This window comes from Cydia amplana, chromosome 6, assembly GCF_948474715.1.
Source record: "Cydia amplana chromosome 6, ilCydAmpl1.1, whole genome shotgun sequence".
Taxonomy (NCBI): Eukaryota; Metazoa; Arthropoda; class Insecta; order Lepidoptera; family Tortricidae; genus Cydia; species Cydia amplana.
The window spans coordinates 10,411,260-10,426,604 of NC_086074.1; the positions used below are offsets into that span (position 1 = coordinate 10,411,260).

The 15,345-nt window shown below is 37.3% G+C and overlaps 2 protein-coding genes across 2 annotated transcripts in view; one reads left to right on the forward strand and one right to left on the reverse strand.

The window, feature by feature from the left end:
- Nucleotides 1-15,345, forward strand: part of LOC134648848 (uncharacterized) — a 146,467-nt gene that overhangs the window by 15,316 nt on the left and 115,806 nt on the right. The gene's annotated exons all lie outside the window — the stretch shown is intronic.
- On the reverse strand, nt 1,106-5,562 carry LOC134649145 (uncharacterized). Its single transcript, XM_063503859.1, has 5 exons — nt 4,446-5,562; nt 3,003-4,396; nt 2,251-2,423; nt 1,945-2,178; nt 1,106-1,117 (listed from the first exon to the last, which is right to left on the reverse strand). The coding sequence occupies exons 2-5, from the start codon at nt 4,159-4,161 to the stop codon at nt 1,106-1,108; spliced, it is 1,578 nt and encodes a 525-aa protein (XP_063359929.1). The 5' UTR covers nt 4,162-4,396; nt 4,446-5,562.

Here is a 15,345-nt window from a genome sequence, read left to right on the forward strand (position 1 = left end):
CCAGGGAATGACAATTGAAACGCCGGTGACCAATGTATAAACTACCTATAATAAAACACAAGTACACTAAATGCTAGATTTCTTACACCTAAGTTAAAAGTAAGTATTTATTAACATATTTTAATTTTGAATTTTAGTTACGGTTTCAGTTTCATCAAACCGAACATAAGTAGTAGTAGTAGTAATCACTTTATTGTACACAACACAGATTTACATAAAATTTACAGAAATAAAGGTACAAAGGCGAACTTATCCCGGTAGGGATCTCTTCCAGCTAACCTTTGAGTATGAGTAGATGAGGGGAGAATACAAATGAGATAGACAAACTTACGGAATCATAAGCATAACTTTTACGGGCTCGGTAAGCATGCTAACACGCGAGTTTAATGTTTATTTTATAACTAGCAAAGTCGTGCCTCAATAGTCTAACTCTGAGTAATCCAATAAGAAATATTCTAATAAGAAGAACACATGTGAATTACTTAACATTTTACGTGTATGTATCCTGTAACAGTTATGTGACTCGAACAACCTTGATGTAGTGATAACATCAAGAGCATAACATTTGAGTCCGCTATTGCCTTAGAAACAGTGGGAAGGTACCGCTATGAGCTAAACGCATGAAGTAGGTATGTACCTGTACCCGTGTACCGTTCGCTATACGACTACCAAACGTTTCGCGCAATCGATACTAACTTATTCACAATTTCTTTCGATTTCATACGGAACTAAGATAAATGTCATTTGGTAAAAACGGAGGTTCAATGCTATTGAACTTGTTATAAATATATACTATCAAAATTGTGTACTTGCAGTTACATTACCTATGTAATTCCAAATCATCCAAGATAGATAAAAATAGGTACTTAATTGATCTTACCTGGATTTGATATTGATTTGACATTACAATAAGCCCTAAAGAATTCATAGATGACAGGAAAATATGAAGCGAGATTTTACTCCTACCATTAAAATAACACAGATCCGGTTTAACGGGAATGCTCACTTGCTCAGGTCAGGTAGCTCCCGCGTTAAGAATATGTTCTTACTAAAGGTAGTAACATTTTGTAAGGATTGTAATATATGTTAATTGCTGCTTTAGAATTCACTGCGGTACCTATAACATATAACAATGAAAACAAACAAGTTCTCTACAGATTCTGACATTTTACTTGTTGTGTGTGCCGCGTAGAAATGAAGTCATTCACAGCCTATGTTCAATACTCGTATGACGTTAATAAATTGACATTCAATTATTTGTTATGGATTCAACACAAAATTGCATCAACTTACTTTAAATACCACTTTTGTGTATAAAATGCATCAGTCATCACTCATCAGCATTTGAAGGATAAAGAGAGCCTTTACGAATAAATATTTTCGAAATCGATTGAGAAATGACGGAGTTCTGTAGTAAAAAACATACAACAAAATTGATAATCTTCTTTTGGAATTTGGAAGTCGGCACAGGCACTAATTTTTACGAAAATGACTCTGATCTTTCAACACAGACGGGAAACTAGACCCTATTCATGTTAGTCTGGATTCTTCACGAAGTTTCCCTCGTGCAGCATCAGGAGTCGCAAGGCGCGTTGATGTCGTTAGTGTCGAACAGTGAGTAAGTGTTGTATAATTAATATTATAGTTCTTTCAAGACGTAGATGTATATTATTATTATTATTTATTATTTTATTTGATACACTAGCAGCTCTTGGAGCTGATGCGTGTATATCGAAGCACTTGTATTTTATTTTATTTTGCACTTTTTAAAGTTCTAAAATGTGCATCCAGTCTATTTTTGAAAATGTTGACCGATGGTGCACTAACAACAGTCTCTGGTAGAGAGTTCCACACATTTACCACACGATTCGGTAAGAAGTGTTTTCTAGGATTACTAGCACACGGAGGTTTGACAAGTTTTTTGGAGTGTCCTCTTAACCTTACATTCTGGCTTGATGTGTATAGGTCGATAATATTAGGAACATTGTAGTGTCCAGACAAGATTTTGTATGTCTCGATAAGATCGCCTCGCTTCCTTCGGTCCTCCAATGTTGTAAGACCTAATTCCTGAAGCCGTTCTTCGTATGGCTTGTCTTTCAATGAAATAACCATTTTGGTTGCTCTTCGCTGAACTTTCTCCAGCAATGTGATGTCCTTTTTAAAGTAGGGGGACCATATCTGAAAAGCATACTCAAGTAAAGGACGAAGGTATGACTTATATATTCCAATAAATAGGTCCTTAGTAATTACATGGAATGCTTTGCGGATCATATACAGCACAGAATTTGCTCTCTTGGTGATTTTGGTTATATGCGTGTCCCATTTCAAATTATGTGAAATAGTGATACCCAGGTCTCTTTGACCAGCTACTGCTTGGAGGGGAACAGAGTCAATGTGGTAATTTAGTTTAGGGTTTGTTTTACCTATGTGGAGAACTGTGCACTTGTCAGCATTTAGTGATATAAGCCAGTCTTTGGTCCACTGAATTATGCGATCTAAATCACTTTGGATAATATTATGAGTTACTAGTGGATTACCCATAACTTTGGTATCATCAGCAAATATTGACAATTCCGACTGTACTACACTCTTTAAATCCGTTATAAATATGCCAAACAGGATTGGTCCAAGCACTGATCCCTGAGGAACACCACTATATACGTTGTGTGCATTCGATAGAGTTTTCCCTACTCTTACTTTAAATATCCTGTGGGTTAGAAAGTCCGATATCCATTCAAGGAGCTGACCACGAATTCCAAAGTGCTCCAATTTAGCAATAAGCCTTCGAATAGGTACACGATCGAATGCCTTTTCGTAGTCTAAGTATATTACGTCCGTAGGCTGACGATTGTCCCAGTCACGTGTCCACTTATCAAGACATACAAGAAGATTTGTCACTGTGGATCTTTTCGGTATAAATCCATGCTGCTCATTGATAATTACATTCTCCTTACTTATGAAATTTCGCAATTCAGTTACTATAATTTTTTCCATAGTTATACTTGTGAGGCTGATCGGACGATAGTTAGCAGCAACAAACTTATCGCCTTTTTTGTATATGGGAGTGACATGTGCTTCCTTCCAGTCTCGAGGTAGGGTTCCATTCTTGAGGGATAAATTCATTATAAAAGCCAGCTCATGGACAAGCACGCTACTGCACTTTTTAAGAAAAACAGAAGGTAGAGTATCCGGGCCCATCGAAGTGGAGTCGCTAAATGTTGCTAACGTTTTTGCCACGTTCTCAGAAGTGAAACATACTGATTCGATTGAATTTTCTACACGAGGCATCTGAACGTCCGGAATGTTCGTGTGTGCTGATTCACTAACAAAGGATTTCTCAAATTGATGGGCAAAAAGCTCGGCGACAACTTTCTGATCGTTCGTGATATCTCCCTTCTCGTCTCTCAGTGAAGGAGGTACGGATACCTCAGAGGATAGCTGCTTACGAATGTAACTATAAAACGATTTTGGACCACAGTTAACTACTCCTCTTTCAAATTCTGCTCTTAATTTCCTGACTAGTGTCACCAGTTTATTATTTTCAGTTCTATATGCTTTATATGATTTTTCACAGCCATTCAATTTATACTCTTTCCAAAGTTTTAATTTATTTTCTACCTTTTCTAGTACTTGCTTTGTTATCCATGGTTTATTTACATTTACCTTTTTTTTTTTTGTTGACAATGGTACATGGGTCTCGATAGCAGTGAGTGATTTCGACTTGAATTGTTTCCAAGCTTCGTCAATGTTAACCGTGTCTGTGCAATCTGTTGTGTTTATTGAAATAGTCTTCATAATTTCCTGAAAATCAGCCTTAAAAAAGTTTCTTCTTACTTCATGCGTACATGTACTTCGGTTCGATTTTAGCTGAATCTGTAATGTTGCTAGGAGTACTAGGTGGTCGCTTTTTCCTATGTTAGGGTAGTATTGTACTTTAGTACAAAGGTTTTCTTCGTTGCACATAATAAGGTCAAGTAAAGATTCCTCGCTATTTCGCTTCCTTGTTACTTCAGTCACTAGTTGGTTTAGGTTACTGTTTACAAACATATCAAGAAAGTTAGCATGTAGTGTATTGTACTTATCGGTATCAAGATCATCCAGCGGCCACTTGAGGTCAGGCAAGTTAAAATCACCCAATATTATCAGAGGGTTGCGGTCCATAGCAGCTTGATTAATTGTTTCGAATAATATTCTATCAGTCTCTTCAAAAGTGTAATGTGTTGGGCGATATACTCCTGCAATTGTAATTGTATAACTTTCATATTTCAAGTTTAGCCACAATGCCTCGACGTGGGGGTGAGAGTTATAACTCGGGTGCGGGATTACTTGTATAGGTCTGCCGTAAAGCGTATGAGATATGTATATAGCGACTCCTCCCCAGCCCGTTCCTTTAATTCTATCATGTCTATATAAAGCATATCCTTTAATATCTACCAAACTATCACCTATCGATGGTTTTAAGTGTGTTTCAGTAATGACGATGCAAGTTGGTTTCAATCTGTTCACTTCTATTATAAGTAAATCTCGTTTAGCCGTTAGGGATGCCAAGTTCGTGTATAAGAATGTAAATTCCAAAATCCCAGCATCATTAGTTATAACTTTTTTGAACTAACAATCTTTGGGGAATTATTCACATATTTCAAAGTCAAGTCAGTTTCACCACTATCGATTCTTCGTTGTAATTCTTCACGCAGCTTTTTCAAATAGTCCCGCTGATAGGGTGTTTGATCATTTTTGGCGGACACGTGACTCGGAAGCTTACTGTTATTTTTCAAAACCTTAAGGGCAGCTTTTTTATTGGTGAAGATGACTTTGAGTGGGCGAGCCACGGCGTCGGCTCTGGGTTTGCCTAGACGGATAACGGCCACCGGCACCTCTGCCTCCGGCACGTCTGACAGAGCTGCTTGGACCTGCGAAAAATCATGCGCAACACGTACCTCCTTGTCCCGGGCGACGTCGCCCGTCTGTCGCGAGCACTCACCAATGCCAAACATAATAACGTTTGCACTGCGTTTTTTTCTCTCTGCTAATTCTGCCAAAATGCACTCCATGCTTGACCCTTCACTTTGTTTGCTTTTCAGGGCCTCAATTTCAGTTTTCAGCTGGGTCACCGTATTCCTTAAAGCCGGCAACTGCCGTACTCCTTGTTCACACTCAGGACACAAATATTTGAGTGTAGGAGATTGTAGCACTACAACTCTCAACTCCGTGGCTAACAACCCGCTACACTTAACACATATAAATCTTTCACAACCATGACATTTAATTCTCGGGTTTTTTTCATCCACTCTTGGTATTTCCTTATCGCATTTAAGACACATCGGCATTTCGGACACAGTTAAACAATGCACTTTGAGGTTAGATATTTAAAAAATTGCCAATTAGTTATTTCAGGACGAAAATATTTGCGAGATAACACTTCCACTTCGTTTTTGTATTACACTAAACACAACACTCCTAATATACTGCGAAATAACAACACTTATTGTGTTTTAATCTAATTTTCTAAGAGATCGTTGTTAAAACACAAGTGCACTTTCAAATGAGGGTAGACCAAAAAAGCGTATAATGCGTATTATTATATTATAATTATCTCAGGAGTTGTATAATGAATAAGTACTTCAGTTATCATATAATATCAAACCAATAGAAGATTGAGAATAGATCGACCGAGCGCTTGATGCTGTGTTTAGTAATTCATATCGACCTTTAGATTGCATATTTGCGATAGAGTTGGTTTGGGTCGATTTGTTCATAATCAACACAAATTAAGTGTTAATATGTTCGTATCGAGTGTTGTTTTTTTGTACATGTAGGAGTTGTAGGTCCCTTTATACCTCCCGTTTCATTTAATTCCTATTTTATACAACTCTGACCTAAGTGCACTTTAGGCATTTATGATCTGTTTATTTTTATTACGAATGACCTTTCTGATTAAAATTAATCTCAATTTTATTGTGAACATCGTTAACTACGATAATATACCTATGTTTTATGCATTCGTTGTATGAGTAATAATACCTGAAACTGGTTTCGAATTACGGGTAAGTCACCGAGACAGAAGTAAGTCCGCTAGTAAGATCCGTTACCTCACACGAATTGCCTTAAGGCCAGTTACTAGTATTGCTTCAACCCATTCTTATCTCGGCCGTGCCTAAACGTGCCTTTCGTTGTTCTATTATTTTATTTAACTCGTTCGATCGTTTCAAGATTGAGCGACTTTTTCAGTTGCTCTTGCTCCTGAATGAAATAAACTTTGGAGGTTAAAACAGTTATTTAAGTGCACTTAAAATACCAGTTAATTAATATTTTTTTATAGTACCTACTCGTAAATCCTGATTTTTGCTTAAGAAATGTACTTATCCTTTTATAAATAATTATTTACTAAACTAACGTATGTGAAGAAAACGGCTTTTATGAACGAATACAAGTTCATAAAATGCATATTTACATGAAACAAGCATAGTTTTCTAAAACGATTAAACAAAAGACCTCGAGCGAAAAGTATTCAATAGTTTCAATGCAGAAAGAAGAACACACGTTAAACAAAACGGCAAATAACAATACGATGTTTTGTCGCATACGGACTGAGTAGCGGACATCGATAAGATGACACACAATATTTTCTCAGGAGAGAAACTGGTGTAAAGGCATTGTTTTGCAGCCAACTTTCTGTAGCCGTACACGGCTGAGCCCCGAGCGCCGCGCCGGCAGCGGGGAGCCGCGAGCTCGGTGCGACGTGAAAGTGAATGGCGCAAGCGAATGCACGGACGCCCGGACGCATTTTACGCTCGATTTGACACTAACATTCGTACATGCGAACATGAACGCATATCCGTGCACTTACATCTCATAATGTGGCGTAATACTTGTTGTGTCATGCATGATTAGTTAACTGATATACTAATAGTACCCTAGTTATATGACCTACCTAAAGGGTGTAGCAGGATAAGCCTTCAAAAATTGCCCCCAAAGCTTTGAGTTCAAAACTACTACCAGTTGATGCCCCGTCAAATGAAAATAATCCACACCAATTTTTAACCCTCTACTGCCGCCTGGAACCCCGTGACATTCATTTAACCCTAAAAAGTTTTTATTTTTTTTCTCAAAAAGTATAAAACGGACAATTATGAAATTTTTCATAAATGTTGATGTCATCTATACAAACTATCAAAAAAAAAACTAACTCTCTACTTACTTATTTTCCTAGAAAAAAACCTAAATAAAAAAATAAAACACCCTGTATATCAGTTCAAGCTCGTTGTACTATCACCATTTTTGTACTAATTATTAACCAACTACCTATCTACATAATATATAAGTTTCATGTAAATAACAAAGGTGGAACAGTGTGAAAATATAAGTATTGTTCAGTACGTACCATGTATGTAACACGCTTACCAAACGTTGACGACACTAGTAAAAGATATCGGCCCGCCAACCGGGAAGCCATCCGTAATCATTTTTGACGTGACGTCACACTTGAAATGGCTTCACATGGTATGTACCTACGAACACTCCATCTGTGCCTTATAATTCTTATAAATCTATGGGTGAAAGGCCTTTTCGTTTTCGTATGTACCAATTTGTTAGTGGTTTTCAGTAAAGGGTGATATACCAGTGACAGTTCTTTTCTTAGTTTGGTTTAACTTAATGGATGGCGCAGTTACGATTTTTTTCAGAGCTTTTTAGATAATATTATTATAGCCTAGGTACTATTATTATAGGGTATTTGACATTTTTCAGTCGATCAGGTTTGTTTTGAAGATCAGCAGCAGTTAAAGCAATACAAAAATCACAAATGATGGACAAAGTCTGGCACCCGCGCTTTACTGACGAAACGCTTCTAAAAAAATGGCAATATGTATATCGTGACGTCACCATGTACGTTAGAAGCCGTTTCAATGTATGGAAAACAAGGATATTGTAATTTCGTCGGTGAAGTATTGCGTTTATGAATATTGTTGCTGTACTATATTTTTTTAAATAAAATGTAAGGAATCGAATAGTGCCCTTTACCCTGTGCCTCATAGGGTTGCATTACGTGCCGCCTTAAGTAGGTTAGGTACTTCTTTTTGACATTAGTGGTCCACAGGAACAGAGAATGTGCATTGCAGTCTCCTCTAACTCCTGGCAGAACCTGCATGTCGCATCTTGTTTCTTTCCAATTTGAAACATGTGTTTGTTCAACTTACAGTGTCCAGTCAGTATTCTAGTCACCGCGCAGGTTTTGTGTCTTTTGAGCTTTGTTGAACCCTTTGATTAGAACTTTCGAGTGTTCTTGTCCTCTGGCGAACATACACCAATCGTTCGCACCCGCCTAGGCACTATTAAAATGACGATGAAAAGTTGATTGGGCAATACCTAGTTAGGCTGTTACTTTACTGTTATTTTAGTATCGAAGACGTATAAACACAGTTTAGGTATTTCCCGATGTTAATTACTTCCGCATGCAGACAAAGTCAAAGTCAAAGTCAAAATATACTTTGTTCATGTAGGCATAGCAACAAGCACTTATGAATCGTAACATAATTATAATTATATTATCTTAAGCTAATTATCAGAGCAATTTATTTTAAGTTATTATTCGATAATAATTTGGATTATTATACAAATCAAATTTAACACAAATTTAAGAAAAAGGATCGTCAAACATGACAAAAAATTGTATAAAAAAATAGTAGTCTAGAATGTTTCTAGAATAAAATCTAAATGTCAAATAAATAAATAAAAACAAAAGAAGTACATACATACATCGGAATATCAATTTCCTCATCATTAATCAAATATACCTAATCAATAAATAATCATTTCGAATAATAATTAACACAGATTTGCGTACACGTGTCGTGGCACATTTGTCACCATGGGCTATCCCTGGGTTTTATGTATGTACACAATTGCCTTTAACTTATCGCAAATATAGGTAGGTATGTCAAGGTTTCCATGTTTGAAGATTGTCGCACTGTTTGTGTCTTGCGACCTTAAGAGCTTACGTAATAGTAGACTGTGTCATCCATGTTAGAAACCTTGTCATCAATAGCTAGGTACTACAGTTTAACATAGTTGTGCTTATTGACTGGTTACACAGTATTGTTTCTGAGTAATTATAATTATGTTGCGTATTGTGTTGGTACTAAAAACTTTGTGACTAAGCATGAAAAATAAATTTAGTAGTCGGGCCAGTATATTTATATACATAAATAATAAGTAATGCCTATGTGAGCTGCGGGCTTAGCACGGGCGTATCATATTGCACGTGGTATGATACGTTGTCTTCTAACGTTATTGGTAAATTTGTCATATCGCTGAGCATGGCCCCGAGCTACGATAAGCCTACCACGTCGATATTGAATAAAGTTATCGACTATCATACGATAGTGACCACGACTGTCTATGCGTAGAGCTTATGAAAAATCTATTCAATGGCTGCCCTTATTCATATGTCGGACGTGTGTCGGACATAGTTTGAACATGAATAGTCAATTTTATTACTACACTTCCAAATTGAAAAGTGTTTAAATGAGTGACAGCTTTATACAAATTGACCTACATTATAACATGCACGGATAATCGTGTTTGACAATTGAGTCAATTGACAATAATTTGACATTGACAAGCATCGCGTACGCGCGTGATCAGTGAAAATATCAGAATACAAACCAAGTTGAAGAAAAATACTGATTTGCTGTGAAATCTAAAGAAAATGCCACGCATAATGTAAGTTTCTCTAAAAACCAATAATTTATTTACAGAAAAAGTTATAATTCGTTTGATCATAACTGATTTTGTCATGAATATGTTTTTCAGTCGATTCTTTGACGCAGAAGAAAATGCTAGCAAAATATATAACTCAGCATCCCCTGTTCGCCTACAGGGAGTACAGGGAGGACCATGAGCCTCTCGGAAGCCAGAGATAAGTGCAGTGCTGCATACAAGTTCTATGAGAGCACGATCCGTACAGATCAGTGGCATCAGTGGCAGCAGGCATGGAAGTCGGTAAGTACTATGCTAATAATTAATACAGATCAACCTCATCTCAAACTAAGCAAAGTTTGTAGTATGGACACAAGAAACATCCATAACTTAGCATTACTTAAAACATTCAGTGCCAGCGCGAGCTACGCGCTACGAGTGTAGCCGATAACACGGGAAAAACCGTATGTAGCAAAAAGCGCCTACGAACAGTGAACTCCCCTAGTGAGTCGCTGGCAGTTAATGTGTTAATGTTTGTTGTTTATCTTGTTGATATTAGCCCAAATCCAGTTTCTAACTACCGTTGCAGGTAGGGTCATCAAGTCATCACTGAATACAATTTAGCTGTTAAATGTGTCAATTATCTATAAATTCTATTTTTATTGTCAGACTTGTCGTTAATTGAGCTGCAAAGTTAGAAAAATCAATGTGGCAGCAACCCAGGCTCCGCTAGCAGTGAGCGGTAACTCAACCAATTACCGGGAGAACTGGCTTGTCTAAAATGGATCCAGAAGAATCAAGGATTGGAGATGTAAGTACACCTTTCTTAAACTAAAATGTGCCATGAATCTAAGACATAAGGATAAAATATTATTAATATTTAATTTTTATGTACAGTCTAACTGCACAGGTAAAAAGGCATTCGACTGCAGTTTCCAAACCGGCTTTACCTGTGCAGTTGAACTGTACAGTGTACATGCTAAACTGTGCAGGCATAGCCTAGTGTGTATTGCCAGCAGTTTAATTGAAAGATTTAAGTAGGTACTCTTATTTTAAATGTTTTCATTTGCAATACCCTAAGTGGTTTGATTGTATACGTGACAATGGGAAGAATTATGATTTTAGCAGCCTATGTATGTAGGTATGTATGTATGTGTGTGGGTATGTTTGTGTCGTGTATTACCCTAGCATAAAAGCTTAACTACTGAGACAAATATTGTTGAATAAGATGTTCATTGGTATGTTTTTATGCCGCAGGTGGCATAGACTACACTTTAATACATAATAGGTACTCTTTAATAAAATAATAATAACAAAAATGCTTTAAATAACGGATTAATAGTTACTGGAACAAAATTTAATTTATTTTCAGTCGAAACGAAATCGGACCAATGAAACTATAAAATCCCCCTGACTTAAAAACGACAGCTTTCTAAAAATGACATTAATTTCTTATAATTTGCAAATGAACCTCTGTACTAGCCTGCGCCACTATAGAATCATGACCTCATCTAATCTATTTGTTTCTGTTTCAGTCATAACATATTGGAGGACACTCAAGTTATCGAGGACACGATAGAAATTAACTAAAATCTGCAGCCTCAATTATTTAATGACTTATTTAGAAAAGGGATAGTCATAATATTTAGCTATAGAACGAGAGAGTGCGCCAAAAAAAAGTTCTGACTTTCTGCGTGGAACACACTTCTCAGCAGGCACGTCCATGCATTTCGAAGTCAATAGTAAAAGTGTTTATTTGTTAAGCATATGTAGGTGAAACTATTACAGTGGTATTTAAAAGGTTTTTTCTAACAAACCTTTAAGTTGCAATGTATGTATCAAGTACATATTACAAGATAAATTAGACCCCACGTCTCTTTATTCGATTGAGCTAAAACTTAATATACATTATTTAAGTTGGGTGATAACTGATAACGCAATATTATGGTACCACCGAATATCTGATGATGGACGCAGGATGTGGGCAAAGAAACTCTTTGATATATATAAAGCAACCTAATTTGTGTTTGGGTTTCTTAGAAATTGTTTTTATGAGTAGGTATTAATTGCCTGTTAAGGCCCCAGTACACAATGCGCCATTCTGGGGGACGCATTTATGCGTTAGAGGGAGCAAGTGATATTGCTATCTCATTCTACCGCATGGCTGCGTCCCTTGGTTTGGCCGGCGATGGCCCATTGTGTACAGGGGCCTTTATAGTCGGCAATAAAAACTTTTATCAAAAATATCATTTTTATTTGACAAGATATGTACTTACCACCTTATTCATAAAACTTTACGGACCTAATTTAGTTAAATAATTTTTTATCCCTTTCTTTCAAATACATAAGGGAGCCGGTCTACCTAGCTTTATTTGACGTTCATAAGCGCATTGTAATTATGCCTACTTGAATAAACTATCTTTTATCTTATCTTTATCTAAGTCAAAATGACAGATAAAGACAAACGATTCATAGCTAATTCAGGGCAGTAACACTTTTATGAATAATGCCACTAGGCTAAGCGTATTATGAGACGCAGGCGACGCAGTTCATGCAGCGCAGCACAGAGCATATTTTGTAAAGTATGGAACGTCCTTACTCTGGAGTGTGCGTACCTAAAGGACGTTCTATACTTTACAAAAATCGCTCTGTGCTGCGCTGCGTGACCTACGTCGCCTGCGTCTCAGCATACGCTTAAGTTTCCGTCACACAGGCGCGTTTCCCGGGCGGGGCGTGAGCGTTTTATATGTAAAAGCGGCGCGCCCCGCTAACGCCCCGCCCGGAAAACGCGCCTGTGTGACGAAGCCTTTAGCCTTACGGCTTGGCCATGACATTGCTCGACTGGCTTCGGCTAAGGCGACAACCATAGGTTGTAGCGAGACACAGCGATCGGACCTTTCGTTCCCATCTAGCCTTCCCTGCCTTAGCCGGAGCCAGTCGCGCAATGTGGCCAACGCGTTAGTATTTTTATAGTTTACCCCGCGACATCATTAGTAGTTTGTTTCAGTTCTTATAAATTGAAATATATGTCATACACTAAAGATAAAGTGATCAAGTCCACCGGTGGCCAAGGCTGGAAACGAGGCAGGGTACGCGGCTAACGTCCCAAATTCTCTTATGTAAGTACATATATATGTTTTGACGACCGGTCTGGTCTAATGGGTAGTCACCCTGCCTGTGAAGCCGCGGTCCTGGTTCGAATCCCGGTAAGGGCATTAATTTGTGTGATGAGCACAGATATTTGTTCCCGAGTCATGGATGTTTTCTATGTATTTAAGTATTTGTATATTATATATATTAGTCTAAGAGCTAGCCACGGAAATAGGTACTTATGCAATTTATAGAGCAACGAAATCCCTCTAGTTAGTGGGCCATACTATCATTATTAATTAATCCAGCATGGCAGCAGTTCAGCGGTGGGTGTGTGAGTGGATGGGCAACAAAGGGGTTGTAAAATGATATCATAGCTAATTATATATTTAATTCAAATATAACAATGCCAGGCGTTTTATTTGGGGGAATAGTAGTGTCAGGTGATGAAAGTACACAAACCACTTGAGCGCCTGCAGGAAGACCATGAGCAAATTCCACCTGACTCACAATTGCTTCACGCATAGTTGTATATGTCTTCTACTTTTTCTTAACACATACCTAGGCGTAATCGAACAGAGTAGTACTATTATTTATTCTGTGACAGAGTACAAAAAGTACGATTGCGAAAAGTACGAGTGGATTATATACGTAAAGCAAAAACGCCTGGCATTGTTATATTTGAATTAAATACATAATTAGCTATAATATCACACCAAACACAGAGCCCTATAAATTGCACACCTTCAATTGATTTTACAACTCCGTTGTTGCCCAACCACTCTCACACCCACCGCTGAACTGCTGCCAGGCGACCGGATTAATTAATAATGATAGTATGGCACACTAACTAGAGGGATTACGTTGCTCTATAAATTGCATAAGTACCTATTTCCGTGGCTAACTCTCCGGTTATATCGTTGTCTGAGTACTCCGAGTGTGTCTGAGACCAAAACACTTTTTCCCTTTTCAAGTCATTACTATGTATACCTATACATTACGGCCCTCGCTCCGAGCCGTTCCTGGTGCAAAAGCTGCCCATAGTAATTCAGCGTTGAAAAGTTGCTAGCATCATGGGCACTTTCGCACCGGGGACGACAATTAATGATTTGTTTGTATACCATAATTTAATGTGAAAATAAACTTGGTTTATCTTTTTGGCAATAGTTGTGTTATTTACCCATTTATAATATTCTCTCCAGCAGCACAGAGCCGATATTGTTAAGAGCCCATCAACGTGCACACTAGCGCCACTGCTAAATAATCGTGATTATTTCAAATTAACGTCAGGTATTTAAAAAAGGGGGCCGCTACGTACTGTATTTTGTATTTGGGGCATTATCTATGAAAAGGGACCTTATTGTCGATGGCGCTTACATCGCGCGGCATTATATTTATATCGGAGCATCTTTAATAATGACGTAAGCGCCATCGACAATAAGGTCCCTTTTCATAGATTCCGTCACATTTAAGTACCTCTTGAATACATCAAACTAGTTTTTATGTTGCTGGATTCTTCAATCTATGCGTCCAAAGTTAAAACGGCCGTTTTTGTTTTAAGTTCATAGATCGGCGAATCCAGCAACATAAAACTAGTTTGATGTATTCAAAAGTTACTTTAATACTATGTAGATACAATACGTAGCGGCCCCCTTTAAAAAAATCTTTCGTTAAATTTAAATTATCACGATTATTTAGCAGTGGCGCTAGTGTGCACGTTGACGGGCTCTTAACTTACCTAGTAAACATAGAAGACTGACAACAGTGCCAACGCCGCGAGAATATTGACATTGTTGTTAATGGATTTAACATAGTTTTTTAAAATTTAACATTAATTATTAGAGTATTAAACTCTGTCTGACCGTAGTTATAGTTACTAAAGTAGGTAGACTTATAGCATAATAGAGCATTTAGGAATATTCTTATTTAACCTTTTGACCGCCACAGACTAACTAGATGCGTCTTTAAATAAGAACGTGCTTAAAATGCTTTAATTATACTATAGTGTATATATATGAAAGTCGGATTAAATACGTTTAGAAGCTATAAGTAGTAACAGTGACAGATTTTGTACGCTAAAATGAAAAATAAGAATAAGCGACACCTACATGCGGGGAATGCTGTTTTGTATGAAGATTGACCATAGAAAAATAGGTAAATAGATTAGGTAGGTATTTGTGTGATAGTAAAACATAGTTGGTTATAGGCGAAATAAGTATTTATTAAGCTGGCTCGCACGCGCACATTCTCAAGAGCCCATCAACGTGCACACTAGCGCCACTGCTAAATAATCATGATTATTTCAATTTAACGAAAGATATTTAAAAAAGGGGGGCCGCTACGTACTGTATCTTGTATTAAAGTACCTTGTGAATATATCAAACTAGTTTCTATGTTGCTGAATTCGTCAATCTATAAACTCAAAACAAAAACGGCCGTTTTAACTTGGACGCATAGATTGACGAATCCAGCAACATAGAAACTAGTTTGATGTACGAATATTCAAAAGGTACTTTAATACAAGATACAATGCGTAGCGGCCCCCTTTTTTAAATATAT

Coding starts and splice junctions, on each gene's coding strand:
- LOC134649145 (XM_063503859.1), bottom strand. CDS start 4,161: ATGGACCGCAACCCTCTGATAATATTGGGTGATTTTAACTTGCCTGAC. Junction 2,424..3,002: donor TCGTCCGATCAGCCTCACAA/GTATAACTATGG, acceptor TTCTCCACATAG/GTAAAACAAACCCTAAACTA. Junction 2,179..2,250: donor TGATCCGCAAAGCATTCCAT/GTAATTACTAAG, acceptor TATGCTTTTCAG/ATATGGTCCCCCTACTTTAA.